Source organism: Miniopterus natalensis, chromosome 5 (assembly GCF_054644295.1).
Source record: "Miniopterus natalensis isolate mMinNat1 chromosome 5, mMinNat1.hap1, whole genome shotgun sequence".
In the NCBI taxonomy this organism is placed as follows: domain Eukaryota; kingdom Metazoa; phylum Chordata; class Mammalia; order Chiroptera; family Miniopteridae; genus Miniopterus; species Miniopterus natalensis.
In genome coordinates, this window is record NC_142085.1 from 15,830,530 (window position 1) to 15,858,342 (window position 27,813).

Genomic DNA, 27,813 nt, shown 5'->3' on the forward strand with positions numbered 1-27,813 from the left:
TGAGATTAATGTATTTATTCCAAGTAATTAACACATTAAAAATAAAGTTAAACTTGTCCAAGCCAACTCATAAATTCTTTAATCTTTTAACAAAATGTACAACCGAACACATCACACTATGGTGGAAATAATGTGGGGAAGGGAGAGGTAGAGGAAGGAATACATATGGGTTGTGGAACAGAGAATAAATCCAATCCCAGAACAAGTTTCAGATCTCTACCTCTTCAGAACAGAAATGGTGCTATGCAACTTAACACAAAGTGTTACTGCATCACAATACAATGAACAAGGGCCATTTCGAAAATAAAAGTGACCCAAAAAGTATATTTGCTCCTGGCACTGAGCCATGAATAAGCCTTACCGATTTGTTGTCTTCCATAATGAGCCTGCTAGGTTTTCTTCCATGTTTGCTGAAGCCATTTCCAAACAGGTTTGTGGGTTAGCAGGACCATTTCAAGCCAAAGCAACAGAATGAGGAAAGTATGGGGACTGACATGACACAAGGAAGTAAACAGTAAACAAAAGATCTACTCACGCTCCATTTCAAACAATCTTAAGGCAGGCCCATCCAAATGGAAGCCTAACAGAGGAACAACCCTTCCTTCATCAGTTTTCCATTTCTGTAAGCTTTCTGGTATTTCTCCCAGAGACCTATCAAGCTGCCCAGAAAATTGGGTGGGGATACAACACAGCAATTGGAGAAGTCCGCTCTTGTCCTCCCCCCCACATTCCAGAAATGGCAGAGTCAAAGGCAAAATACAATCAAAGCACACTATGTGGTAAGCCAAATAGACATTTGATTTTAATGACAAAGTAGGAGAAAATAAATTGGCAAAAAAAAAATTAACAGAAAGTACTTTTTACAGATATGTACAGAAATTATGATTGATTTGTCTGATACCTTAAAGAGAAAGGAAAAAAGGAACGGAGGTAAATTTTTTAGCTTCCATGAACATTTACTTTAGATGCTGACTGCATTTCATGGTATAGGTTCCAGATGAGTTAGCCAAATAGTCCTGGATCATTTGGGCACCGGGTTTCTAGAAGCCAATTTGATTCATCCACAAGTAGCTCTGCATAAACTAGTCGTGAACATAGGATTCTGTGTGGTCCTGGATGGCATCAACTGCAGCGTCTTGTGCAGGTATTTCCTGAGCAATATTGTCTCCAACTACCTGCTCCCTTATAGGGGAACCAGGAGCCAAAGATTTTACCAAGTTCAAAGGGTTGTCATTGTCCTCATCTACTTGAGGAATTGCTACCTCTGTGATGGATGCATTCACTATTTCTAGCTGTAGTGGTCCCATCTCTAAGGAACTACACTCCGGAGGGTCACCTGGCATAGAAAGATGAGAACATAACTTCTCTTTCTGAACTCCAGATGCCCGTGTGACAAAGTCAACAAGGTCTGGAAGGCAAGGAGATGGCCCAAGGCCTGTAGTGTTCATTGTTTCCGATTTCAAACAGAGTGAATCTTGTTTTTCTAATTGAGAAGTTTCTTTTACTTCCTCAGGCATTGTTCCTCCTGCTAAAAGGTCAAGGGCCTGGTGTGTTCCCTCTAGGCTCCCCAAGCCAAGGTCAACATTTTCCATAGGATGTCCAGTTTTCAAAATGTTAGGAGTGACCCTCCCACTTCTGGGATTAGATGAGTTTTGTTCACGCTCTGCACCAACATTAAGCACCAGGGGTTTGGGAGAATCTAATGGAAACTCAGAAAAGGATGTGAGAGTTGGGGGGGTACATCCTATAGGTGACAAATAATTTTCTTCACACAATTTCTGGGACAGGGCAGTTGGGGATCTGTGTGCTGGTTCTACTTGAGTACTGCAGAAATCAACACCCACAGTCCCCAGGTTCCCCAGGGCAGCAAGTTTTTCTACTTTCAAGCCTGTAACTTCAAAGTCTTCTAAGGCCTTACTCTCTATTGCCACTGTTAATTCTGGATGGACATCTTGTAGCTCCAGGGCTTCCACTTCCGGTTTCTTTGGGCTCTCCCAACTCTCTGGCTTCTTGTTTTCATCCCAAACAGCCAGTTCATAGACCAATTTACCCTGAAAGTCTTTTGATCTTTCTCTCTTGAGTTTGAGGCTTCTGTACCTTGAAGCTCTGGAAGCTGATTCTGGAGCTGAATTTTCTAGACACTCCTCACTACCTGTTGTAACTCCTTGCTCCTGTGCATAACCTGTTACACACGTATCTGATCTGGCTGGGGACTGAAGAAGCAATTCTGGAGCAGAAATTTTCACAGCTCTGTCTTGTGGGTTCTGAAGTAAAGACTTAGCTTTTGGTGGAAATGAATCTATTTTTGCTTTTGTGGAAGATAAAGTCTGTGCACTCAATTCAATCACTACTTTACTTTGAGTTTCACTTCCTGTCATCAATTTCTTGGATTGTTCAGTCTTTTTGTCAGTGATTTGCAACTTTAGCTGTTCTGTTTTTCCCTCCCACATGTATCTGTTCCTATGGTTCAAATTAGAATCCTTTATGTTATTGGGCCCAACACTGATACCTGTTTCCTTTCCTATCCTCTCAGAGAGCTTTGCTTCCCTTTCTTTCAGTTCAGTGTTTGCCTCTATCTTACTTTCTCCACAATCCTTATATTGGTGGAGCTCTTGGCTTTCTCCATCCTTGTTACCAGATTTCATAAGGTGGTTTTCTACCAACTTCTGAGATTCCATGGTATTACAGTGTTTATCTGACAGCTGAGGGGCTGGCTCTACACCTGGTGGCCCTGGCTCTTCCGCGTCAAGCTCAATTTTTCCCTCTGGAGATACATCCCTATTAGTGTCACTCTGGAAGGAGCTAGAAGTCCACAAAGCCAAAGTGTCTGTCTTTGGGGTAATAGTTTCATAAGGCTTGCTTTGACACAACCTTGTCAGAGGCTGTAGGAAGCCATAGCTGCTGCCTCTGCTTTTTGAGTCTACATGTTCTACAACCGACCATTTCCCTAGGGACACCAGGGTTTTTGCAATGGGTTTTTTAGGGTTTCCAACTGAAGGAACAGAAACCAAACTTCTATTTGGAGGTAACTCCTCTTGGGATGCACTGCTGTGCAAAGCAGACGTGGAAAAGGTATCTGAACTTTCAGGTCTAGAGAAGTTGCTATTTTCCCCATTGGCCAATGGACCACTACTCAGCTTAGTCTCAGGGGCCCCTTTTCCACCACTACTGTAGAATATGTCATACAGGTCCTTAGCATTGGCTGTGGCTAAACATGAATTTCGCTTTTCCAATTTTTTGGCTTGTTCACTGAACACACTTGAGAGGGGAGGCGGTGGACGCACTAACACAGAGAATAGGGTCTGGTCCCGATCACTCTCACTCACCCCAGGAGCCGTCTCATCAGAAGGAATGGCAGTTGGCTGTGCTGAGGCCATGATGGCTACCGGCAACACTGGATTCAAAATGTTAGGACCCAGGAAGCCAGGGCTGATTGTGTGAGATACAGCTGGGTTTGATTTTACTGGAGCCAAAAGAGCCTTTGCTTGAGCAGAAGGGGCAGCTGCAGCTGGATGAGGTATAACTGGGGGGGGTGGGGGTGGGGGTGGAGGAGGTGGTGGAGGAGGCGGGAGCATTTGTTCAGGTATATGGGATGGCTCATTCTTTTCAGCCAGCACCATTTTTTCCTCTGGAGACCCTTTTAGAATCACCTCCTCCCCTCCAAATGCTTTGGAGATGATGTCAGGAGGCAAGAGGAGATCAGATGAAGACTCTTTAACCACTGGCAGAGGCTTAGCAGTGGTTCCAGAGGACTTGATGGATAGAAAAGTGTTAAGAGGAGCTGGCTTGCTGACTGTGGCTGACCCTGACTTGCGGAGCACTGTTGATGGGATAGGCAGGTTGGGTCGGATCTTAGTCTGGGTTGAAGTTGTCACAACAGGCATCCAAGGGCTAGTATGTGCAACAACAGTTTTCCCAGAGAGCTTGATTTTGATGGGCTTTGCCTTCCCAGCTTCAGCTTTGCTATCCTCTTTGTCCTTACTGCTTTCCACAATCTCTTCCTTGGGCATACTTTGGGCCACTGAACTTTTTTCCTCCTCTTTTTCTGGTTTCTTCCAGCTGAATTTCCCAAAAGATGAAGATGCTGGTGATTCTTTCTTTACTTCTTCTTTTAATTGGAGTTTGATGCTACTCTTCCTCTTGTTTTCATCCTTTTCAGGGGAGTTCCCATCCTCATAGAGCTGGTCCTCTAATTCCTCAGAGACCTTGTCATCTTCCTTTATGTCTTTCATAATCTTTGCCTTTTTTTCTTTCTTCTCTTCCTTTGGTTTCTCAGTAAGTTTGCGTTTTAGCTCACTCTGACGTCGCCTTTCTGTCTCTAGGACCACAGCCAAGCCAGCTTGGCGGTCCAGATTCCGCCGCTCCTCATACAACGGGTTTTCGACCACATATTTCTGGGAAGAGAAAAGATAAAGGCTCAACAACTGGTCAAAATACTACAAGAGAGAAAATATTGGCCCCACCAATCCCCAGAAGTCATCTCTCTCAAGGATATAGATGGTTCTATCAGGACAGCATCTCTCACTAGGATTGAGAACTTCCTAGCAATCATATGGAATTTGTAGTGTTAATGACTTTTTCTGGTTGTCAACTTGTTTGACAAAGTCAAAAGGATTACTGCAGAAAGTGGGAAACCCCACAGGCTACTACAAGAACCAACCTTATATTTCTCATTGTGTTGGTGACCCTTCACATGTTGCTCTCCAGAAATTGAATCCCCCAAAAATTCCTCACAGAGCTGGCAGTAATATCCAGTGATGGGAATCAGAAACTCAGAGCCTGGAAGTGGAAGAAAATCAAGAAAATAAGTTATTTCCACCCAGGATGACAGCAACCAAAGGAAATCCCACTTTCCCTTTGTAGTAAAATGGCTAATGGTATAGAGGACCTTACCCACTTTTGAGTCAGAAGTAGCATTTAGATAAATTTCAATGGCATAGTCTTCCCAACCTAAAGCCTGAACTCAGGATCTATGCCTTCTACCTCTTGGGAACACTGACTGGTACATTCAGGAGTTTCCTGTGCCAGACTCATTTCTGTTGCCAGTTCTCCTCAAACTCCAACTAGCACTAAGTATTTTAGGAGATTTTAAAACTATACTCCCAAATAGCCCAGTACTATTTGTATGAGGATCTCTCATGTTCGTATTAATTACTCAGGAACCATCTATCTTCTTCAGATCTATAGGATGTAGCAGCACTGACTACTTATGAAGGTAAGAAACTGAGAAGTTTAAAGACAAAGAAACTTTCTACTTCTCAATTTACCCCCTTAATAACAACTATTCAAAAATATTTCTTAGTTGAAAAGGCAGTTAAATTACTGCACCGTTTTTGGGTTTTAAAACTGTATTTCAAATAAATAAGACTTTAGTGCATAAGCCAGTGTCAAAGAAAATTCTATTTTTAAGTGGTATACATGTTTAATATCTGTTAGATTTTTGGCCATATGGATAGAGATCATTCTTGTCTTATACAGTTCTGTATTTCTTCAGGACCTAGTATTCTTACAGTTTTGTCAAAAAGTATTTATGTTTCACACTATGCTGCTTCCTAGCACCTTAGTTTAGGGATACCTCCTCCTTGGCTGAATATAAGGAAACCACAAAAATGGTAGGGAGGAAACATACCTTTTGCAGGAACAGTTATCTTGTCAGTGCGCTTTGTGGTATCTTGCTTGGCCTCACTCTGGGTCTTTAAAGCCCAAGGTCTGTTGTAGGGATCCAGTGTCTATTTGCAAGAGGCAGAGGCGCTCACACAACAGCACTAAAAACTCAATGACCCACTTTTCTTTTCTTTCTCCCCACACACCAGGGGGGACCAGAAGCCCCCAGCTACCCACCCCCACCCGCTCTGCCAAACGTTTAAACGGAAATCACCTGTGGAAAAGGTAAACACATGTTAGAGCAAGTACCAGCAATGGCTAAAATGAAACAAATAATCAGGTGCTCAAGGAATCAAAAGAGGCTGAAGCCTCACTTACACTTGTCATGGTGTTTAGTTACAGGCAGGTCCCCTGGACTGAGACCTGGGGATGGTGTCTCCTTTGCTGGTATCTCTTGGCTCTTCATATTGGGGCTCCTGCCCATATGAGAATGTTTCATTTGCCAGCTTTGTAATGCAGATGGGGGTATAGAAGTTTGAGGGGAAGGAGGGTGAGAGAAGCAGTAACAGAGGGCAGGGTACCTACCTGTGTGTGCTTCTTATTGTGCATATGGGTGAAGAAGTCAAACATGGTCCCACAGATGGTGTTGCAGTCCTTGCACCAGTGACTGCCAGCATCATAATACTCATAGGCAGCAATGGGCTGATCAGACTGCTTAGTAGCTGACTGGAGGCTCTCCACAGGCTTAGGGCTCTTAGTACGAGAATTCTCAATGTTTACCTTTGATTCCTACAAGGGAAAAAAACCTGCACTTAGAAGAAATTCAAGGCAGCCTAGATCTGTCTTCTCTCAGAAAAAGCAAGTAATGCCCTAGCCAGTATGTCTCAGTGGTTAGAGTGTTGGCCCGTGGACTGAAGGGTCCCAGGTTAGATTCTGGCCAAGGGAACATACTCATTGCAGCTTGATCCCTGGCCCTAGTGGGGGAGCATGCAGGAGGCAATCAATTGATGTTTCTCTTTCTCTCTCTCTCTCTCTCTGAAAAGCAATGGAAAAAATATCCTCGGATGCGGCTTAAAAAAAAAAGAAGAAAAAGCAAGTAACCTATCACAATTATAGAAATAGGCCTCTATGATCATTTTTCCAGTACCCAAAGCTGCATAAACTGGAGAAAACTCCAAAGAAGTCTCTGTAAGGCTCAAACAGAACTAATTAGACTCCAGAGTACTATCTCCTCATGGGACTAAATCACAATGGCAACATATTTACTTATATATCCTACAATATCTAGAAGAATACTCAAGATTATCGAAATGCTGGCTGCCTCTGGGGAAGTGAAGTAGAGAACAGGAATAGATAAGGGTCTTTTTATTGTATACCCTTTGGTAGATGTTGAAAGTGTTACCTATGCAATTAAATACAACAGTGAAATTTAAAAATCATAATGAAAACTATGGAGGGAAGAAAAACCAAAGAAAAAAGGTAAATTTACAGGTTATGCAAATGCAGAGAATGGATGACAGAAACATACCGGTAAGGAACACTGGAGAGCAGGGATTATGATGTGCACAAAGCAGACAGTAGTCTATTTCTATTGATATTTTATACCACCAATTTAACACCTCTGAGTTAACATGAATCCTCTTTTAAAACATACCAACTCCCACACATTAAGTTATCGATAATAAATACTTTAATATGAATTCATATGTCAGTTAGCTGAGAACAACACACTTAGGAAATAAGAATTTTGGTTAATGTTCAGGAGTGAGGAACAGAAAAGAGATAATTCTGGAACACAGAGTGGGTAAGTATACATAAGGTTCTATAGTAGATAAGATCAGGGAGCTAGGCATCTATAATACTGACTGGTGGGAAATGGACAGGATAAAGGCTAATAATTAGCACATCAAAGATAATCTTTCCTTATTCAAGAGTCACTAAAGCCCAGCCGGAGTGGCTCAGTGGTTGAGAATCGACCCAGGTACCAAGAGGTCACAGGTGCGATTCTTGATCAGGGCACATGCCTGGGTTGCAGGCTCGATCCCCAGTAGGGGGCATGCAGGAGGCAGCCAATTGGTGTTTCTCTCTCATCGATGTTTCTATCTCTCCCTTTCCCTTCCTCTCTCTCTAAAAAAAAAAAAAAAAAAAATCAATAAAAAGTGTTATTAAAGGAGTCTATTTATTGACATGAAAAGAAGTTCATTATATTCTGAGAAAAGTATGTAACAAAATACATTTGAATAATCAATAAAGATATGTGAATAGGCATAGAATATCAAATGTTACCTTATCCAAAAAACTTTCCCTAACTACTCTATATCCCTTATCCTATTTTCTTTGTTTAGGCACTTGTCATTACCTAACCTGAACTTATTTATTGTCTATCTTCTCCTATTTCATGAGAAGAAGGAACAAGAACCTTGTCTATACAGTTCCCTGCTATACTTCCCATATCCAGGATAGTGCCTGGCACTTTCTCAGAGATCAATAAATATTTCTTAAATTAATGAACAGAAAAAGAGTATTGGAATAATATATAAGGTATTAATAACAGCTGTCTCTAGGTGAATGAAATGATGGAAATGTGTGTTTATTTTTATGAAATGAATAGAAAACAGAAAACCAAATATGCATTTTAAAGAGAGGCAAAGAAAGAAGAAATACCAAGAACAGGTAGAAAAGAGAGATTACAGACACAACGTTCCTTACTGCTGAAATGAAAACTGAATTGCAACATATTTCTGTTAGCTTCAGAGAACATGAAGACTCACTCAAATAAAGATGATAGACTATCATGGGTTGGTGTATAAACAGAGCCCCAAATAATGTATAATTCAACTACAAAGAGCCAGAACTTTCAAGCTCTTCTCCCATTAAAGGTCATTGAACTCAATTACCCTGGGATAAAAGAGTATAGTGTTATCTGGTTGAGAAAGAGGACTCTCCAGGAAGATACGGAATAATGAGAGTTTGGTTGATAGAGAATACAGAATATCCTTTTCTCTATCCCCCAAACATGAACTGAGCATCTACTATATACTAGACATACTGGATGCTGTGGGAAACTCAAAGATAAAGTTATACTCTTTTATTCTCACAAAGCTCTCATTTACTGGAAGACAAGCATGAGAACAGACATGCTGTAAATCATGTTTTAAATATGATAGAATAAAATACATCTTATAAAGAAACAAAGTAATATATTGTAAGAATATTAAAGAAGGGCTCACTAAATCTGGGTAGAACTCAGGAATTCTTCATGGAGAAGTAGTATTCAAGTTGGGCCTTAGAAGATGAGTGGGGTTGGGAAAAAGATTACTCCAGGCTAAGAGAATTATTAATGCAAAATTAGAGAGGCAAAATAGCATATTGCACATCTTGAAAAGTGCAAGCGTTCTGAGGTGGTAGGAGTCTAAGATGTAGTGTAATATTTATTGAGCACTACTCACTATGTGCCAGGCCCCGAGCTACATATTCGGGACTATATTGAAGAATAAGACAGTGCCTGTCCCTTGAACCTTAAAATCTAATTGGGGGAACACATGCAATTATATAACTGTCATAAATGCTAAGACAAAAAATTACAAGTACTGTGAATGTGTATCAGGCAATTTTAACAGTCTGGGAAATCAAGGAAGGGAGTCAGGGAAATAATTTAAGCTGCAACCTGAAGAATGAATGTGAGTTAGTTACAAGGGATAAGGAAAGAGTGGGGTTTGCATGATAATCAGAGGGAAGAGAAGATGCAAAGACATTAGAGAGAATGATAGATTTGTGGAATAAAAAGGCCAGTAATGAAATTATAGTGAGTCATGGGGAAAAGATGCATAAAATGAGGCTGAAGAGGTACGCAAGGGAATATCATGATCAGTGGCTGTATGTGAAGAAAGAAATAGGAGTGTAGCAGTATAAGCAAGACTTGAAGGTGGCCTGAACTTGGATGGCAATGGAGATGGTGAGATGGATGAAATTGAGATCTATTTTGGAGGGAGAGCAGGTAGAATTTGGTATGGAGCAGTAAGGGAGAAGAAAGCACCAAGAATGCTTTTCAGATTGTTGTCATGAAAACTAGGACAGTAGTGCCATTTACTGAAATGGGTAATAACAGAGGAAGAAAAAGTTAGAAAGAAGTTGAGCACAATCATTAGTTTAGTTTAGGATATATTGATTTTGAGGTATCTATGAGACATTGAAGTAGAAATGGTGAGTAGTCTGTTGGATACTTGGGTTTGGACCTCAAAAGAATCAGTATAAAACTAGAAGGTGTCAGCATGGTATTTCAGCATAAAACTGAATAAAATTACCTAAGGAAAAGCAGAATTCTGGAGAACTAAGCTAGGACTGAGCCCTAACTAAAATAGTTAAAGATCAGGTACAAGAGAACAGGCAGGGAAGGAGACTAAGCAGCAGCAGCCAGCATGCTAGGAGAGAAAGAAGTGTGATAGCAGCCAAGGAAAGAAAGCATTTTTAAGAGTTAGTGACTCCCTGTATCAAATACAGTAAACCTTCGATTTTGCAGACCTCAATGTAATGGACTTCTGACTTAACAGACAAAATTTCTGGTCCATATGTCATAAGTGAAAATTAACACCTCGTTAATTTTAAAATGCTTTTAACCAAGATTTGCTTATAATTAAATTAACACGTTAAATTTTTTTGTTATTAATTCACTGTTATTTTTAACAAATTTTTGCGAATAGGCCATATGTTGGAAAAAACACTGTAGTAACTGCACTGGCATAAATAAATATTCCATATCTACAACTATAGTCTACATATTTAAATCCAAGAGTCACTGCTTATAAACAATGTTCGGTGAATGATTAGTACTTCATCACAAGGCATCTCGCCCACTAGGTAATTGGTTCTGTTGTTGCGTGGCATGATTTTCTGCAGCAGTTTTAACGTGTGCAGGCTGATGATGTTCCAACAGGAGCTAAGCCATGCCTCAGCAATGTGCATTTGTTTACTCTTGGTGACTGGTGAATGCATGCATTTACTAGACCTATTCAGTATAAATTTAAAATTATAGTAATATATATAGAAAACTTTCCTGTGAAATTAAACTTTCCAAACATACTTAATTTTAATTACACAAACCTGTCTACATAAGTAAAAACGGATAAACTAATTTGTCAATTTTTTAACATATGCATTTGGAAAACCTACTTTATTATATAACGGACTTCCGGCTTTAATGGAAACCCTCTCACCTGAATTAATCTATTACATTGAGATTTTATTGTACTGATTTGACAACTGAAATGTACAACATGACTTTGTTGCTAAACATGAACTCACAATATGGTATATATAAGTTATGATAACAGAAGCCAAAACTGGAGTAGGTTAAGGAGTAAATGCTAGAACAAGAACATGGAGTGCCCTGAATACTGAGGATTTGGGATTCTTTGTCCGCAATGGGGAACTGCTAAAATTCTGGAGAGTATCATGATCTGATCTATGCTTTACAAAAATCTAACAAGAGTAAGAACAGGTTGGAAAGGAAAACTAAGAAAACGGTTAGTTATAGAAAGCTTCTTTAGGAGTCCATGAAAATAAAAATATAATAAAAATGGAAAAGTTGAGTTTTCACCTTGTTGTTCGAAGAGGAGTTTAAGTACGATGACACTTTTTCTGGGCTCTTAGATTTTTCTGCTTTCCCAGGCTTCTCTGTAGGCTCCTTACTGTCACTTGAAGACTTCTGGGATTTATCCAAAATGTTAATTCCCAAGATTTGAGCCACTTTGTCCAGTTCAGATTGCTTCTTTTCGGCCTCTTCTGCCTCTTGTCGAAGTTCTGCGATGTCCTTCATAATGTTATCCTGAAGCCGACTCACTTCCACCAGGAGTGGGTCTTTGTGGCCATCCTTCTCCCTTCGTTTCTTGCGCAGCATTTCCCCTGAGCAATCAAATGTCAATGGAAAGAAACACAAGGAAAGTAAGTTAAGACAAATTATTTTTCAGTCATAAGTAGCAATCTCTCAAGATTTTATGGTCAAAAATCTTTCCCACAAAACTTTTTTTTAATCTTCACCAAAGGATATTTTTTTCCATTGCTTTTTAGAGAGAGTAGAAAGGGGGGGGGAGAGAGAGAGAGAAAGAGAGAGGGATATCAATGTGAGAGAGACACATTGATTGGTCACTTCCCACAGGCGCCCAGAATGTGGCCAGGGATTGGTGTCTGCAACCGAAGTACATGCCCTTGACCAGAATGGAACTTGAGACCCTTCAGTCAGCAGGTGAACACTCTGCCAAACACTGAGCCAAACTGGCTAAGCCTCCATAGAACTTTTAAAAACCAAGTGGAACTCTCTTTCCACCTGGGCTGGTTTAGTTGAAGCTTCTATGGAGGTAAAAGAGGAGTGATTACATTATCTTTCATACAGGGGTTATTAGCTAAGGATCTACAGACAGGCCTCAGGGGCCCCATGAATCCCCAAAATAGTATATATACATGTTGTGTGCATGTGTTCTCCAAAAAGATTAATAAATGTTTTAACTATGAATCCAGTGGCTGTCCTCTCCAGATCCAGAAATGCAAAGAATTATTCAGAGGATAAAAATTGGTAACATGTTCAACTTAGTCTGATTTAAGGACCCTTTACCAATGCCTACCACTGAGTTTTAAGTTTTGCCTTAGGCTCACTTAATGTTATCTCCTAACCAAATGGTAGGTCCTCATGAATTAATCCTCACAGGATTAGTAACTAAGATTCTTATCCCTAAATAGTTCAAACCCAAACAGGACAAATGATATCTTCTCCCACTCTGTTTTCCCACGCTATCAACAAGCTGTAGTATTTAGAAACCTTGTTATGTTCTTTCCTTGAGGTGTATGTTAATTCTTAAAAGTATAGGTGAAGAGAAGGAATCAAAAGAGGTATCCTGGACCCTGGCCGGTGTGGTTCAGTGGTGAGAATGCTAGCCCATGCACCAAAGGTCGGGGGTTCATGTACTTGGGTGGCAGGTTCAATCCCTGGCCCAGGTCGGGGTGTGTGCAGGAGGCAACCAATTGATGTCTCTCTCTCACGTCAATGTTTCTCTCTCTCTCTCCACCTCTCCCTCCCTCTCTCCTTCATTCACTACCTTCCACTCCCTCTAAAAATCAATGGAAAAAATATCCTCAGGTGAGGATTAACACACACACACACACACACACACACACACACACACACACACACACACACACACAAAGAGGCATTATAGAACATCTTTTTAGGACAAAAAGTAAAGTACTCAAAAAATGATGGGGACATATCAGAACAACACAGGAGTCAACCTAAAGGAGTCCCACTGGCCAAATCTGGGACAATTTGAACATGAAAATAAATGACAGCATTTTATTACAATCTATGGAATGAAGAATCCATGAGTTCACAATGATATAAATGGATAGATAAATAAATGGAGGAGGAGAGGTAGGTGGGAAGCTCCTCCTTACAACAGAAAGTAAACTAATGAAGACAGAATAATGAAATTAGAAAATCACTATTTAACAACCATAACAACAAGTCATTCAGGCAAGAACATCAATGAATGCTAAAACTAGTAGGCAAAAGTTTGAGGAGCAACTGAATATTTATATAGTCTCAAAGTATCTCCCCTATAAGATACTTACTAATTAAAAAGGGTAAAATAGTAACTTTACAGTGGAGAAACCTGGCAGACACCACCTTAACCAAATGATCAAAGTTGGTATCACCAGTAATGGGACAAATCGACACTTGATATGAATTCAGCATCACCCTTCTGTGATGTTCCTGCCAAAAATTCATAATTTGAATTAAATAAAGACAAACCAAAATTAACGGACAGTCTACAAAATATGTGACTTCTCTTCTAAAATGTCAGTGTTGCCCTAGCGGGTTTTGCTCAGTGGTTAGAGCATCAGCCCACGGACTGAAGGGTCTCGGGTTTGATTCCGGTCAAGGGCATGTACCTCGCCTCAGCTGCAGGCTCAATCCCTGGCCCTGGTTGGGGCAACTGGGGGAGGTAGCCAACCAATGTCTCTCTCTCACACTGATGTTTCTCTGTCTCTGTCTGTCTCTATCTCTCCCTTCCACTCTCTCTGAAAAGCAGTGGAAAAGAATATCCTAGGGTGAGGATTAAAAAATAAAAATAAAATGTCAATGTCATGAAATAAAAAGATTCAGAAATTATTACATATTAAAGGAGACTAAAAGAGCATGACAACAGAACGCAATGCATAATCTTGCATTTTCTTTTGCTGTAGGACATTATTTAGACAACTGGTGAAATATGAGTATCAGTAGACTAGTACTACATTACTGTTCATTTCCTAATTTTGGTAAATGTACTATGGTCATGCAAATCAATTCTTTGTTGTTAGGAGATACATGCTGACTCAGGAAAAATTATACACACACACAGATTGAGAGAGGGGAAAAATAGGAATAGAGCAAATATAGCAAAATGCTAGTAATTATGAATACGTGAGAATTATTTACACTACAGTTGTAACTTTTCTATAAGCCTAATTATCTCAAAAAATTTTTACAGTGAAACTTCAGGCCATTCTTGTCTGAGAGTCCCCAGAGTTCTTGATTTGGGTCTCCTACTCAAGTTACTACAGTCATACAAAGGGGTGTCTGATACCTTGTTGTTTATGAAGTCGTTCCAACTCAGTCCTGAGATAGTACATTTTCTTCTGGCGAGCTTCCCTGTCACTCTTTAGCTTTTCCCTCTCTTCAATAACCTGCAAAGTACAAAACAGTAAGAAAGTGCTTCAGCGTCCAATATCTTCCATTTCCTATTGCACTCATCCATAAGCCCTCATGCTAGGTAGTATCTGAATGCAAGAATCTAAATATCTGTACACAGAAGCTCTGACTTTATAGTGAAGGTGATTTCATTCTGATTCAAGTTCCAGAACTGAATTATCCTTTCCAGAGCTACACTGCCCAAAAAGTATTATTTTTATACAGGAAGCACTACACTATTAATTTTAACTAATGCTACTGAGAGCAATTGTTAAGATAGTAGTTCTAAGCCCAAAGGGAACCATCAAGAAAGAAACTAAAATGTGTTATGGGTGAGGCACTGTGTTAGCTGCATTACATATGTCATTTTATTTCATTCTCATGACATTATCTCTGTTACAGTAAGAAGATTGAGGCTGTGAAAGATTAAGTAACATACCCAAGATGATATAGTAAGAGGATTTAAAATTCATGTATAAATGATCTAAAGCTCATAATCTTTCAATTGTATTACTACCACCTAATGGAAAAAACAAATATGGCTTGTCCATAATGGGCAAGTGTGAAAAACCTGCGTTATTATCAGCCCTGATATAAGTGCTAGGTCCTTAATGGGAAAGTGCTCAGTCTCCAAACAGTATCTCTTCAGTCTTGTCTTTTTTGAACCTACCCTTCTTTCCCAAAAGATTTCAACAAAATGGAACACTGAAGTTCAGGGAATCCAAGTACAGTGGAAAATTAAGCTAATTTTTTTGGTCTTCTCAAGGATTAGCTAAATTTCTTGTATACTGGAAAAAATGAGATTGGCTCTCCAATTTTTCCTTTTCTTGTTTTCTCCTCAGGTGTTATTTTATTAGCAAATCAAATCTATGCATATAACATTTTTACGTTCCTAAGCAAAGTCAGTTAATAGTTATTAAGAACCTTTAAAATTAACAGTATGTATTAATTTTTCCATTTAAAATTCTTCTAATTAGTATTGCATGTCCCTACATAATTTTTACCTACTGCTCTAAAACATTTAGAATTATTGTATCTTTACCACAGCCACTGCTCCCTTCCAACAGCCTGGGAACCCAATGAGCCTTGATAGTATAAAAACTACTTTTTTTTAAAAAGTGTCATAAAAAGATACTCCATCAGACAACCCAATTTTGGTTCCTCACTCCCTGATGAGGTCATATTGAAGACTTCAAGGCTCATAGTGTTCTAAGGCAAATATTTTGAATAAAGAAAATAAACTTAAAATAGAAAAAAAGTAGTCTAGCAGTTACAGTGGGACCTAGGGCCAGACTTAGCTTAGTCTTAATAAAAAAACATGTGAGAAAAACAGGAGATATATACATTATTTAGGGTGATGACAGCAGTCTCCAAAGAACTTAAGAGGGTCTTAAATTTTTTCAGCTCCCTCTAAAAGACAAAGGCAAATTTATGTTAAAATAAAAGACTCAGGCACAGGATCCCCAAAGCTAATATTCACCTTCAGCTTCTGGGAAGCACGATTCTTCTCATCAGAGATCTTTTCCGGATTATATCTTATGAGCGATGGGATGGTCACCTGGACAGGCAATTGTGCAGTAGGAATTGAGCCTAGCACTAACTCATCCTGTTTGGGCTCAGCAGGAGTCACAGTGGGGATCACACGAAGATTGGGACGGCTACGAGTAGCTTGTTTGGTAACTGGCATTACCCTGTGTGGGTCAGGTAGAGGGTGCTTTGATGGTTGTGAGGTGGAGTACATGGGCCACCTTGAGGCTGCATATGCCATGTAATGCCTATAGGCATCAAAGGAAGCAGGGGGAATGGCAGGACCCTGGTAGTTTGAAGGTATCCGAGCTGCAGCAAACTGAGAGGCTCTTGGCACATGAAACTGAGATAAAGAAGCAGTGTGTGGAAGTCTAACTGGGGCGGATGGGGCCGATGGCAACAGGCACCTGACTGCAACAGACGACTGAAACCCACTGCCAACCACCTCTGGTCCTGCAATATGACCCCCTGGATGGTCAGACTTTAGGAATGGGGGGCTGTTTTTTGTGAGCAGGTAAGGATCCACAGGGGAGACTGGATGTGGACGGGACACCTCCGGGGAGTGGGTATTGCTATGGTGTGCCTCCCTGCTCTCCAATTTGTGAGGATCTGAGGAATGTCGATCAGCTGAGAAACGGCGGTCAACTGAGGAACAGCGGTCAGTGGAGGAACGTGATGGCTTCTTGCCATGAAGTCGTTCCTGGGTGCGTGCAGCCAATTGACTAATCTCTGTTACCCCAATATCCAGGCCTATGGTCTTGAGCAAGTCATGAATCTTGGCATATTCTGGATTGGTCTCTTCTATTGATTCTAGCTTTACACCTGGAACTGAAGATGGCAGGGAAGAGCTTGCTTTCTGCCTCAAAACTTCACTCTCGGAGCCCCCAAGGGGCTTCGGTGGAGATTCTGCCTTTAAATCCTCTTCTTCATCTCCATAGAGAAACTTCTCCTCATCCTCAATGTCAGGGAAGCTACGTCGCCTTTTCTCCTGTGTACTGGTAGAATCTGCCAACATGCTCAGAATGCGGGAAAAACCACTGCCATCCTGGCTAGCTCTCTCATGGGGCAGCAAGAAGTCTGTGTGCCGCTCAGGTCCCTCAGGCTTCATATCCAATTTCCCTTTGTGGCACAGAAAACTTCCAAACTTCTCTCGGAGAGGACTGTTGTCCTTGGTCATCCCAGGGAGGGGACCCCATTGGTAGAGGTTGCCCTGAGGTTCCTTCAGGGTAGTCTCTACCATAGTCCCCTTGTTGTTTTCAAGCTCTGAAGCAAAAGCATCAATAGCACCACTCAGTGGAACAGATGGGTGTCCAGAGTAGAGAGAATGATCCTGGCTGCAGCTGGTACTGCTGGAAAAACTCTCAAGCTGCAAAGACAAATACAACCAATTTGGCCTCTAAGCAGAAACTCAGAAAACTAGCAATTGAGCGAACTACTTAGTTACTTTGTTATTCTTGAATTAATAGGAGGAAGATAAGTATGGATGAAGGGGAGGTACAGTATCCTTAGCCAGGTTCAAGATTTGGGTCCCCATCTCTCCAGATGTTTCTGCTATGGCAAAGAGAAATAGGAAAGAAGGCCAATTTGAATGAATCCTCCCTTCTGCTCATTTGTTGTTGTCCTTATCAAAGAATCTGAATAGAAAAGAACTTTAGAGATGTCCTAGCTTACTTGTTTTCTATGGATTCCAAAAGAAAGAAAAAAACACACATATAAAGGTAGAGCTGCTTTGGTTGAAGTGGAGTTAGGAAACTCTGAAACACTAACTGTCCAGCCTCCCCTTGCTTCCCTAAGTATCCTAAGTACCTCTTCAGAAACCTTTAGCTGTTAAAAGGACAGCTAAAAACTAATGCTCATGCCTGACCATCTTTTCATAGGTGAGGAAAAAACATCAAGGCCCAGAATGGTGAGGTGAACTTGTCTAAAAATCACACAGCAAACTGGTGGCAGAGATGGGTCCAGAATCAGAATCACCTGATTTCTGGTCTAGTGTCTTACCACTCATTTATTTTGTTTTCTCTCTAAAGAGAGATGAGGAAAATTCAGATCATCTCCCTTTGCCTCAAGCTTCATTTCCAAGAAACTCATACTCAAAATTCCTACAGGGCTACCCAGTTTAGAGAAATAGATACAATGGATAGTCTCCAAAATGTCTGTTTAGAAAGCCTAATATATGACAGTAGAAGCGCTCTACTGATGCATTATGAGACATACAGTTAGTTTCCTTTGGGAGTCCTGGAAGGTGCAACTCATAGGCATAACAATGTTGGCCCAGTACATATTACAAAGATACCATTAGGGATAGAGCCCCAGATAAGTAACCAGGCTTTAAGGTATTAAAGGAACTAGCAAGAGACCATAGGAAGAAACACAGCAGAGACCTGCATAGAAGGTTCCATGTCCACCTCAATCCGCTTCTTCAGAATCGACTTCTTGGGCATCACAGATACCTCCTCAGGCCGATGTAAAGAATATGCTGGTTCTGATGCTGTTAGCACACCTGACAATCCAGGGATGGAACAGCTTGTGCCACCACCATCAACTCCCACCAGCTCCTGACTCAAGTTCCTACTTCGTTCCTCCTCTTCCTCTCGTTTTCGCCTGGCAAGGTCCAGCTCTCGAAACTCAGGGTCTAGAAACCTAGGGCCTGGGCTCTGTCTACGCTGTCGATAGTTGCGGGTCCCTGATGTAAAACTTGGGTGATCACTTCCCATGCTATGCGTCTTCTCTGTGTCATCATAACGGGGCCGTTTGGCCTCCCGGCTCCTTTCCTCAGGTCGTACAGAGTAGGAGCCTTTGAGTTTGTCTCTACTCCGTTCTGTTCCATGCAACATATCATCATGACAACTGATATGGGGACTATAATCAGAACGATGCAGGAAAGTTTCTCTTGTTCGGTAGTCCTCATCTAGCTGTCCCAAGAAGGGACTGAGAGGCCTCTCCTCCCGGGAAATATATCGTTCAAGACCTCGAGTGCTTTGGGAACTTCGAGTGAAGACAGAATCATCAGTCAAGTTATCCCTGAGGAAAGAGAAAAGACTTACTGAATACAATAGACTTGGAAAGAGCAAGACCAGACAAGGCTAAGAGACTGACATTCGATATGGATGCTATAGAATACTTAGGACAAAAGACAATAATCATGAAGTCCAAGAACAAATCACATGGAACATTTTCCTTCCCTTTCCCCTGGGGCAGACACAAGCAGCTTCAGCCTCAAAACAAGGGGAAATATTACTAATCTATATAGACAGACCTCTTAGGCTGATTTCTTTGACTAGACTTTGGTGGTAAAGTATCATGCTGGGGTTTGGCAGATGTGAAACCACCACTACGAAGAGCCCTGGGTTACGGACCTCTACAGTAGCTAAGTTCTAGCTCTTTGCTACTAAAAGTGTGGTCTGAATAAGCAGCATCAGTATTACCTCAGAACTTTTTATTTTTTAATTATTTTTTAATTTTTATTTTTTTAAAATATATCTTTATTGATTTCAGAGAGAGAGGGAGAGAGAGAGATGGAAACATCAATGATGAGACAGTTATTGATCCGCTGCCTCCTGCACGCCCCCGAATGGGGATCGAACCCACAACTTGGGCATGTGCCCTGACTGGGAATCGAACCCCGATCGCCTGGATCCTAGGTCGACGCTCAACTGCTGAGCCACGCCCGGCCAGGCACCTGAGAACTTTTTAGAAATACAAATTCTCAGGCTCCACTGAGGCCTACTAAATCAGAATCTGCATTTTAACAAGATCTCCATGTGATTTGTATGCACTTTAAAATTTGATAAACACAAGTTAAGATCACTGATTTTCAAGTTGTCCTCCACAGAGATTCTAAACAGTGCTCAAGAGTTGCCAAAAAAAGGACATACTAAGAAAACAGAGTGTGCATGGCTCTGAGCCTTCTACTCATTGAATCATACTAGCCCCAAAGTTATCTGTTTATATAGTAAAGTTCTGTATAATATTTCACTTGGAAAAGAAAGATTTCACTGTAAGAAAAACACACACAAAACTTGTAACTACTGATCTACCTAATTGGCATAATTTTCTTGTAAGTTTTAGAAGGTTCTCTAATGCTTTGTTTTGCTGGCTCACATATTAAAAACTGTAAAACTCCCTCACAGCCTGTTTTGTTACCCTCTTTCCTGCCTTGCCTTGATAGCCATGAGCACTCTGATAATCTCAGGCCCAGGAAAGAGTTTGTGATGGTGTGGCTCACTATATATTTTTATTTCATAGAAATAAAAAGGTCTTGGACCTTTGTGACATGAAGGTAAAAAATACAGGATGGGACATCTGTCCTTTTAGCTCAGAGCTCTACACCACATACAACAGTCCTAACCTTTTTGGGCATATGGTCACAAAGCTTCTATTGCCCAAAAAGAAAGTTTCTGACTTAAATCATAGATGGAAATAAAGATCCTTTAGCATTTTAAGCATATGACTTTTAAGTAATATGAATGAAAAATTTACATGTCACTCACATTCCAGAGTGAATTACCATCCAAAGCGTGGTAATTATTAGTGTCCTCTAAGTTTCTGATACCTACTTTTGTTTTTTGTGAGTTTCTAAGAAATGACTTTTTCTTAAAAAAATAGTTGCTTTCCTGTCTCTGGGACTAAGTTAGCAGAATATAGAAAACTCCAGTTGCCTTTTCTTATTCACCAGCCCAGCCTTTGTTCAAAGTTTCAGATCGGGTTAACAGCTATAAATAACTTTATGAAAGACTATCAAGGATAAACTTTATCCCCTCCTATAAAAGAATGCCATCTGTGGGAATCCAGGTTCCTGTTACCTCCTTCCCAAGAACCTGAGGAATTTTAGGTTCTCAGTATAGAATGAAATAGGAAGGGATGGGAATAATCTCTGAAATCAAATGTAAAAATATTTTACTTTATAGGTTTGTCAGCTGTGAACACACCTATTTCCAGAGAGTATTGTCCATGAGGTGAGTCACTCCATTGCTAAAATACAACCTACCGTACAAAAAGTCGCTGATACTATTAGTGAAGGGGAAAAAACACAGTCTCCATGAGTAGTAGCAAGGTCATCCATGCTCCCACATTCAGCTCCACTAGAACTATTACATGTCACCACCAAACGGCATACTAACCCAAGATCTAATCCAGCACTAAATACCAAGAAGCTAGAAATGAGATGACTCTCAGAAAGTCTCAGTCCAGACTTGCAATCTCCAGCAAAAGGAGACAAAAAACAATGAAAGAAGGCATAGAAACAGTTAAAAGAATAAATTATCATGTAAATAAATACAGGCAGAAATTGGGTTGCTTATTAGAAGTTCCTATCCTCCTTCCCTAGCTCTCCCAAAGGATAAGTGAAAAAACTGGCTGCAATAAAAGTGAGCCCTAAAAAGGGCCACCTGATCCCCTATAACTCAGAATAGTCCAGTGACAGATTCTTTATTAGAGCTTTGGTTAAGGCCAACTCTTTCCTAAAATAAGGTCTATTTAAAAATTGGATTGTTGGATGTGGGTGATGAATACATGGGGCTCACTGTACCATTCTCTCTGCTTTTTTTGTATTTACAAATTCCATTAAACAAGTTAAAAATCATATACAATAACATTATGTCCACAAATAAATTTGTACACCAATATTCACAGCACCATATTCATAATAGCCAAAAAGGAAAAACAACTCAAATGTTATCCGTCCATTCATCGCTAATGACTGGATAAACAAAATACCTACAATGAAATATTATCGGCAATAAAAGGGAATGACTGAACCTTGAAAAACTGTTATGCTGCCCCAGTTGGGGGACTCAGTTGGTTGGAGTATCATCCCTGCACCAAAAGGTTTTGTGTTTGATTCCGGATCAGGGCACAAAGCTAGGTTGTGGGTTCAATCTCGGTCCTGACATGTACAGAAGGCAACCAATCGATGTTCCTCTTTCACATCAACGTTTCTCTCTCACCCTTCCTCTCTTTCTAAAAAATCAATGAGGAAACATATCCTCAGGTGAGAATTAAAAAAAAATAATAATGAGAAAAACTGCTATGCTAAGTGAAAGAAGCCAGTCACAAAGGACCATATGTTATATGATTCTACTTATATGAAATATCCAGAATGGGCAAATCCATAGAGTTGGAGAGTAGATTAGTGATAGGCTAGGGCAGAGGGTATGGAGAACTAATAGCTAAGGATGCAGATAATAAAAATGTTCTAAAATTAATCATAGTGGTGTGAATGCACAACTCTGTGAATATACAAAAAGTCACTGAATTGGATGCTTTAAATGGGTGAACTGTATGGTACATGAATTATGGCTCAATAAAGCTGTTAAAAAAAGTCCTTCAGAGCCCAAACTTTCCATTCTTTTATTTTGCTGATTCCCTAAAATGCCTGAAGAAAGATGTTTGCTTCTGTCTTTTCCCTATGGCAAATCAGAGGGAGGGGGAATCCTACTCCTTCAATGTATGTCAGGGCAAGGAAGAGTCAGGGTATAATAATTCCAAGAATGGAACTTACAATGTGCAGAACTTACAATGTGTAGTGATAACTACATCCGCATGTCTTTAGAAACTGTCTTCACACAACTTGATCATGTTCCCTTTTCAGAATAAGTTACAGTCCTACATACAGAGCTGCCAAGGTGAGGATACTGATAACCCTGGCAATCTGGCTGTAACCCAAACCTGATATAAAATTTAACAGATTCAATAAGGGAAAATAAATAATTCTGGGATCTCAGGAAAAAAATAAACAAAAACCTACATACAAAGGATGAATATGAACTGCTTCATTAGCTAAAAATTGGACTCACTTTCAGGAGACATTCTGAGAATGCCAACAGTCCCATGTCCTGGTTCTAGTGGACAGTAATTATCCACAAACCCTATTGAGCAAGAGTGCAGGAGGTAAAAAGTCAAAAGAATGGCCTCCTTTTAGAGCTTTAATACCACTTTCTCTAAAATAGACTTGTTTCTCTAAAATATATAATTCTGAAAAGATTACTGCCCCAAATCCCTAAGAGGAAAATTTTAATTTTTATAATTAAAAAGCAGAAAATTGGCTATCTGAAGAACACATGCATAATGAAGTTCATGGAAAGGGAGGTGACACCTTAGGCCGAACAAGAGGAAATGCTAAAGTTACCTCAAAACCTCAGCAAGGAAGGAAGACTATCACACGATGTACCACCCACTCACAATGCCTACTCAGTCATCTCCTAAAATAGAAACAGCAGAGGGGCAAGGGCTGTTTTCTCAATTAAGTGATATAGTCACATACCCTGAAGCCCTATCTTCAGAAGCTTCAGTGTTATATGACACTGGACTGGACTGCCTTGCTTCAATGCATCAAATAGCCACTGGAGTTTTGAAATAAATATTACCAAAGGGCAACACTGGTCCTCAGACTTCCTGCCAGCTGTCCCTCACCTGCCTGCCTATGCTCTGTGTACCACTACATGGAAGTATTAGTTTGAAAGAACAGTACATTGATTTATTGCTACTGCTAATCATTTGTGAAAATTCCCAATGTGCTGAGCAGAGACCATCACAGACATGGTTCTCAGATCTCAGGTAAACTGAGTGGTTTCCCTGTACTGTCCTTACTTTTTTACTATTGTGAGGTGAAAAACATCTAATGTGATTGTTTACTTCCCATACATAGTTAAGTTCCTAGCACCTGAGATCTATATTTAGTACTCTGTAGGGTGTGTTTGCCCTTCCACAACACTTAATAGCTGTAAAATAGTAACATTTTTAAAGATCCTTAACTTTCTATTAATGCTTATGTATTTAATATAGATATGTTACACATGAATTTATCTAAACACTTTCTGAATCTATAGTTCAGCCTGGATAAGCAGAACAATAACACTATTAGAAGATTTCCTATTTTGTCCAGAACTTTCCTTTTGAGGAAGGGACCCCTAGTATCAGTATCTTAGAATTCATATCATCTCAACTATTTTTTTTAAAAAAATATATCTTTATTTCAGAGGGAGGAATGGAGAGGGAGGGAGGGAGAGAGAGACAGAAACATCAATGATGAGAGAGTCATTGATCGGCTGCCTCCTACAAGCCCCTCACTGGGGATCAAGCCCACAACCGGGGCATCTGCCCTGACCGGGAATTGAACCAAGATCTCCTGGATCCTAGGTCGATGCTCAGTCGCTGAGCCACGCCCAGCCGGGCTCAACTATTTTTAATTTGGAGGACTCTGTTTATGTTCCCTCAGCCATCCCCTTTCCAGTTGGACCAGGATGACCTTTAAAGTATTTTCTTCTATATAATTCTTTCAGCAACAGTGTCTACATAAATATACTCTTCCCAAGTCACAAAGTCTTTTCCAATGTTATACTTTGTACTGGATATCAAGCATCACTCTTTCAAATATACCGTTCAGAAGACAACATTTCTATCTTCAACCACTATTATAGCCCTGCCTCAGATGAAGCCCACCTGTCCATGTCTTCCAGATTATCCACTGGTGAACCCAATCTATCACTAAGCCGCCGTCGTTCTGGTATGCCGACACAGAAGCGGTCATTGCCAACAGTGATCCTTAAGCTCTGTTCCAAAGAAGGGTCAGAACGCAGACCAGGAGAGCGTCTCTACAAAAGCAAAAGATAATAGTTAATAGGTCAAGACATCCCTTTTGGAAAGAACCCAAAAATGTTCTTCCTAGTCATAAAGCTGTGGTCCAACAAGGTGAGAAATGGCTACAGTAAGATACTACTCCAAAAATAGAGCACTTTTAAAAAAATTATCATTTTCTTAGATGAAAGCCCACACTTCCAACCCTCCCAATCCGTGACCTCTAATTCTTTCACTTACTGGTACTGGGCATGAGGCTAGAGAAGTGAATAAATTCTGCTCTCAGAACCTATACATTTCTAGTGAAGGAGGCAAGGCAAAAACAGTTGAAAAGGAATTCTGATAGTAAGTGCTATAAAGTCATTAAAACATAACACAAAAGACATTAGAAGAAAAGGACCTACTCACAGGATGGTTAGAGGGTTTTCTGAGGTGATACCATTCAACCTGAGGCCTGAATGATAAGATGCCAGTCTTACAAAGAACAGATGGAAGGATGTTTCAGGCAAAAAGAATGAGCTCTGTAATGAGCTTACTATGTTTTGGGTAACAACAGAAAGGGGACGACTGTGACTACATAAGAGTGACAGAAGAGATGATAGGCAGAAACAAGTTATGAAATTTGGATTTTATTCTTGTTGTTAATCCTCACCGAAGGATTTTTTTTTTCCATTGATTTTTTTTTTTATAGAGGGTGAAAGGGAGGGGGAGGAAGGGAGAAACATCAATGTGAGCCAGACACATCGATTGGTTGACTCCCGAACTCACCCTGATGGGGTCAGGGATCAAACCTGCAACCCAGGTACATTCCCTTGACCGGTAATCGAACCCGAGACCCTTCGGTTTGCAGGCAAATGCTCTAACCACTGAGTCATATCAGCCAGGGCTGGATTTTATTCTTTAAAATAAGCCACAGAAGAGTTTCAAGCAGGAAAGGGAAATGATCTGACTACCTTCTTCCTCCAGATGCTCACACTGCTCATACCCTCATTTCCTTCAGGTCTTTACTAAAAAGTCACCTTACCAGAGCCCTTCCCTGGCTACCCTATCAAATATTATAACTCCTGCCCTGACTGGTATTTCTCAGTGGTTAGAGCATTGGCCTGTGCACTGGAGGGTCATGAGTTTGATTCCTAGTCAAGGGCACATACCTGGGTTGTTGTAGGTCCAATCCCTGCCCCAAGTCAGCCATGTGTGGGAGGCAACCAATCAATGTGTCTCTCTCACATCGATGGTTCTCTCTCTCTCCCCCTCCCCACTCCCTTACATTCTCTCAAAAAAATCAATGGAAAAAATATCCTCACTCCTGGGATGAGGATTAAAAAAAACCCTGTAACTCCCTTCTCTGTTTTCTTAGGCATTTCACATGCCAAACATTTTACTTCTCTATTTTATTATCCAGCTCCCTCTGATAGAATATAAGCTCTACCAAGGCAGTTTTTAACTGGTTTGCTCACTGTTATGCCCCCAGTACCCAGAACGGCACCTAAAATATGGTAGATGTTCAATAAATACTTCTCAAATGTATAAAATAAAGTTTTAAAAACCATGTTGATTGTTGGGCACAGAATAAACTGGAAGGTAACAAGAGTGGAGTGTAAAGGACCTAATGTAATAAGCCAGGCAAGACACAGTAGGGTTTAGAAGAGCATGATGGCAAAAGGACAGTTTGGGGGAATATATTTTGGAGGTAGAGGGGACAGGTTAGACAGACGAAGTTAATATGACAGATTAAGCTTGGGAGAAGGGAGATAATCACTGTTTTGGCTGAGCAATGGGTAATGTCACTGAGACATAAAAGGCTGGAGCAAAAAGGTTGTGCATTGGAGAAGAAAAGGGCAGTTTGGAAACGTGTTCTGTAATAACTAACACTCAGACTATATAGCTGCTGATCTATGAAAATCTTAATTTAGTGACAAGTCAATTCACCCATGATCAGAATATCCAGAGCATACAGTTAGAGCCCTTCAAGAAAACAGAAACTTTGTCACGGGGTTTTCAAAATAAAATCCAAACCCAAAACACCAGACCCTACCCAGAGGCTCTACTAAGAGTGATGCTTATGGTGAGAGATCAATTATTATGTCTAAACTATTATGCTTTGTTCCTCTAGCAGGGAAATACAACGGTAAAAATCATGGGTGCCTCGGAGCCAGGCAGACATGCATTGAATCACAGCATCACCACTTCTTAACTGTGTGACCTTGATTAAGTTACTTAAACATCTCTGGGTTCCTCAGCTGATCTTTAATAGAGAATACTTTTAAATGCCTCACCTCAAAAGGTTGTTCATGTTCAAAGAGAATGTGTAAAGTGAAAGGCTAAGCCCAATTCCTGCCACATAACTCAGTTAAGTGATAGTAGTTATCACAAAGACTGTGGGTGAGTATGCACACTTCACTTCGGAGAAGCAGCTCCAATTTAAATAGCCAACGATTTACACTCTAGGTGTCTACCTGGGCAGTTTAAGCAACCCTAACTCGCCACGAAGACATTTCAGCATCTTTTCTGCGATGGGGGGGTGGGGGGGTGTAGATCAGGTCTAAGGGGATACAAAACCACGGAACTTTGAAGAAGAATCAACTATTGAAAAAGTACCAGGCACACGGTTTGGAGAAATTCCTCTCGCCCTGGCAAACTTTTCCACACCTCACCCAGAGTTCGACAAACAGCCTAGTCCCCCAAAATAGAGCACTGACTCCCAACCAGGTGCCCTAACGGGTCCGAGTCCTTATTGTGCAAATGAAGCTCCCGGGGCTGACAGGGAACCTCCAGGTCGCCAAGGGAATGAAGAACCTCTGATTTGGGGACCCTGGCCTGGAGGCCCGGCGGCGCCGGGGCTGAGGGCGTTTCTGGAAGCGAGAACCCTGGGGTACGGAGAGAGTCCTGGTCAAGGGGTGGGATTACCCGGCTGCCGCTGTCGCCTGGATGGTCTCCGCGGCCGTCCCGGGCGAAGTCGGAGCGGGACTCCCCCCGGCTGCTGCCTCGGAAACCCGCCGAGCCCGGCGGGAAGAGTCGTCGGCCCCGCGGCGGCGACGGGGAACCGCGACGGGTCCTCGGCGGGGAAGGGGAGACGCGACGACCCCGCGGCGGGGACGGCGAGGCCCGGCGGCCGCGGGGTGGGGATGGGGAACCGCGACGACCCCGGGGCGGGGATGGTGAGGCCCGGCGGCTGCGGTGCCCTGAAGGCGAGCGGGGCCGGCGAGCCGGGGTCCGCGACGCGGAGGAGCCGGAGGGCGGCGGCGGCGGCGGCGAGGTGCGGCGACCCGAGCCTGAGGAGCCGGAGCTGCGACCGGTGCGCGGGCAGCCCCCGCCGCTCTCTTTAGGCCGGTGTGAAGAGACGGAGGAGCGGGAGCCGCTGCGGTACATGGCTCCGGCAGCAGCGG

General features: G+C 41.3%; 1 protein-coding gene across 1 annotated transcript; it reads right to left on the reverse strand.

The window, feature by feature from the left end:
- On the reverse strand, nt 1–27,813 carry ZNF318 (zinc finger protein 318). Its single transcript, XM_087817404.1, has 10 exons — nt 27,335–27,813; nt 24,293–24,444; nt 18,235–18,874; nt 15,807–17,219; nt 14,223–14,322; nt 11,201–11,505; nt 6,190–6,393; nt 5,630–5,729; nt 4,661–4,779; nt 1–4,394 (listed from the first exon to the last, which is right to left on the reverse strand). Exons 1-10 carry the CDS (start codon nt 27,794–27,796, stop codon nt 1,083–1,085), a joined length of 6,807 nt encoding a protein of 2,268 aa, XP_087673530.1. The 5' UTR covers nt 27,797–27,813; the 3' UTR covers nt 1–1,082.

Bases quoted from the DNA above. Each gene is read 5' to 3' on its own strand.
- ZNF318 (XM_087817404.1), bottom strand. From the start codon at position 27,796: ATGTACCGCAGCGGCTCCCGCTCCTCCGTCTCTTCACACCGGCCTAAA. The intron at 6,394-11,200 runs GTGAAAACTCAA...TTTCCCTTGTAG, and splicing joins ACTCCTCTTCGAACAACAAG to GAATCAAAGGTAAACATTGA. The intron at 5,730-6,189 runs GTAGGTACCCTG...TCTTGCAAATAG, and splicing joins ACAATAAGAAGCACACACAG to ACACTGGATCCCTACAACAG.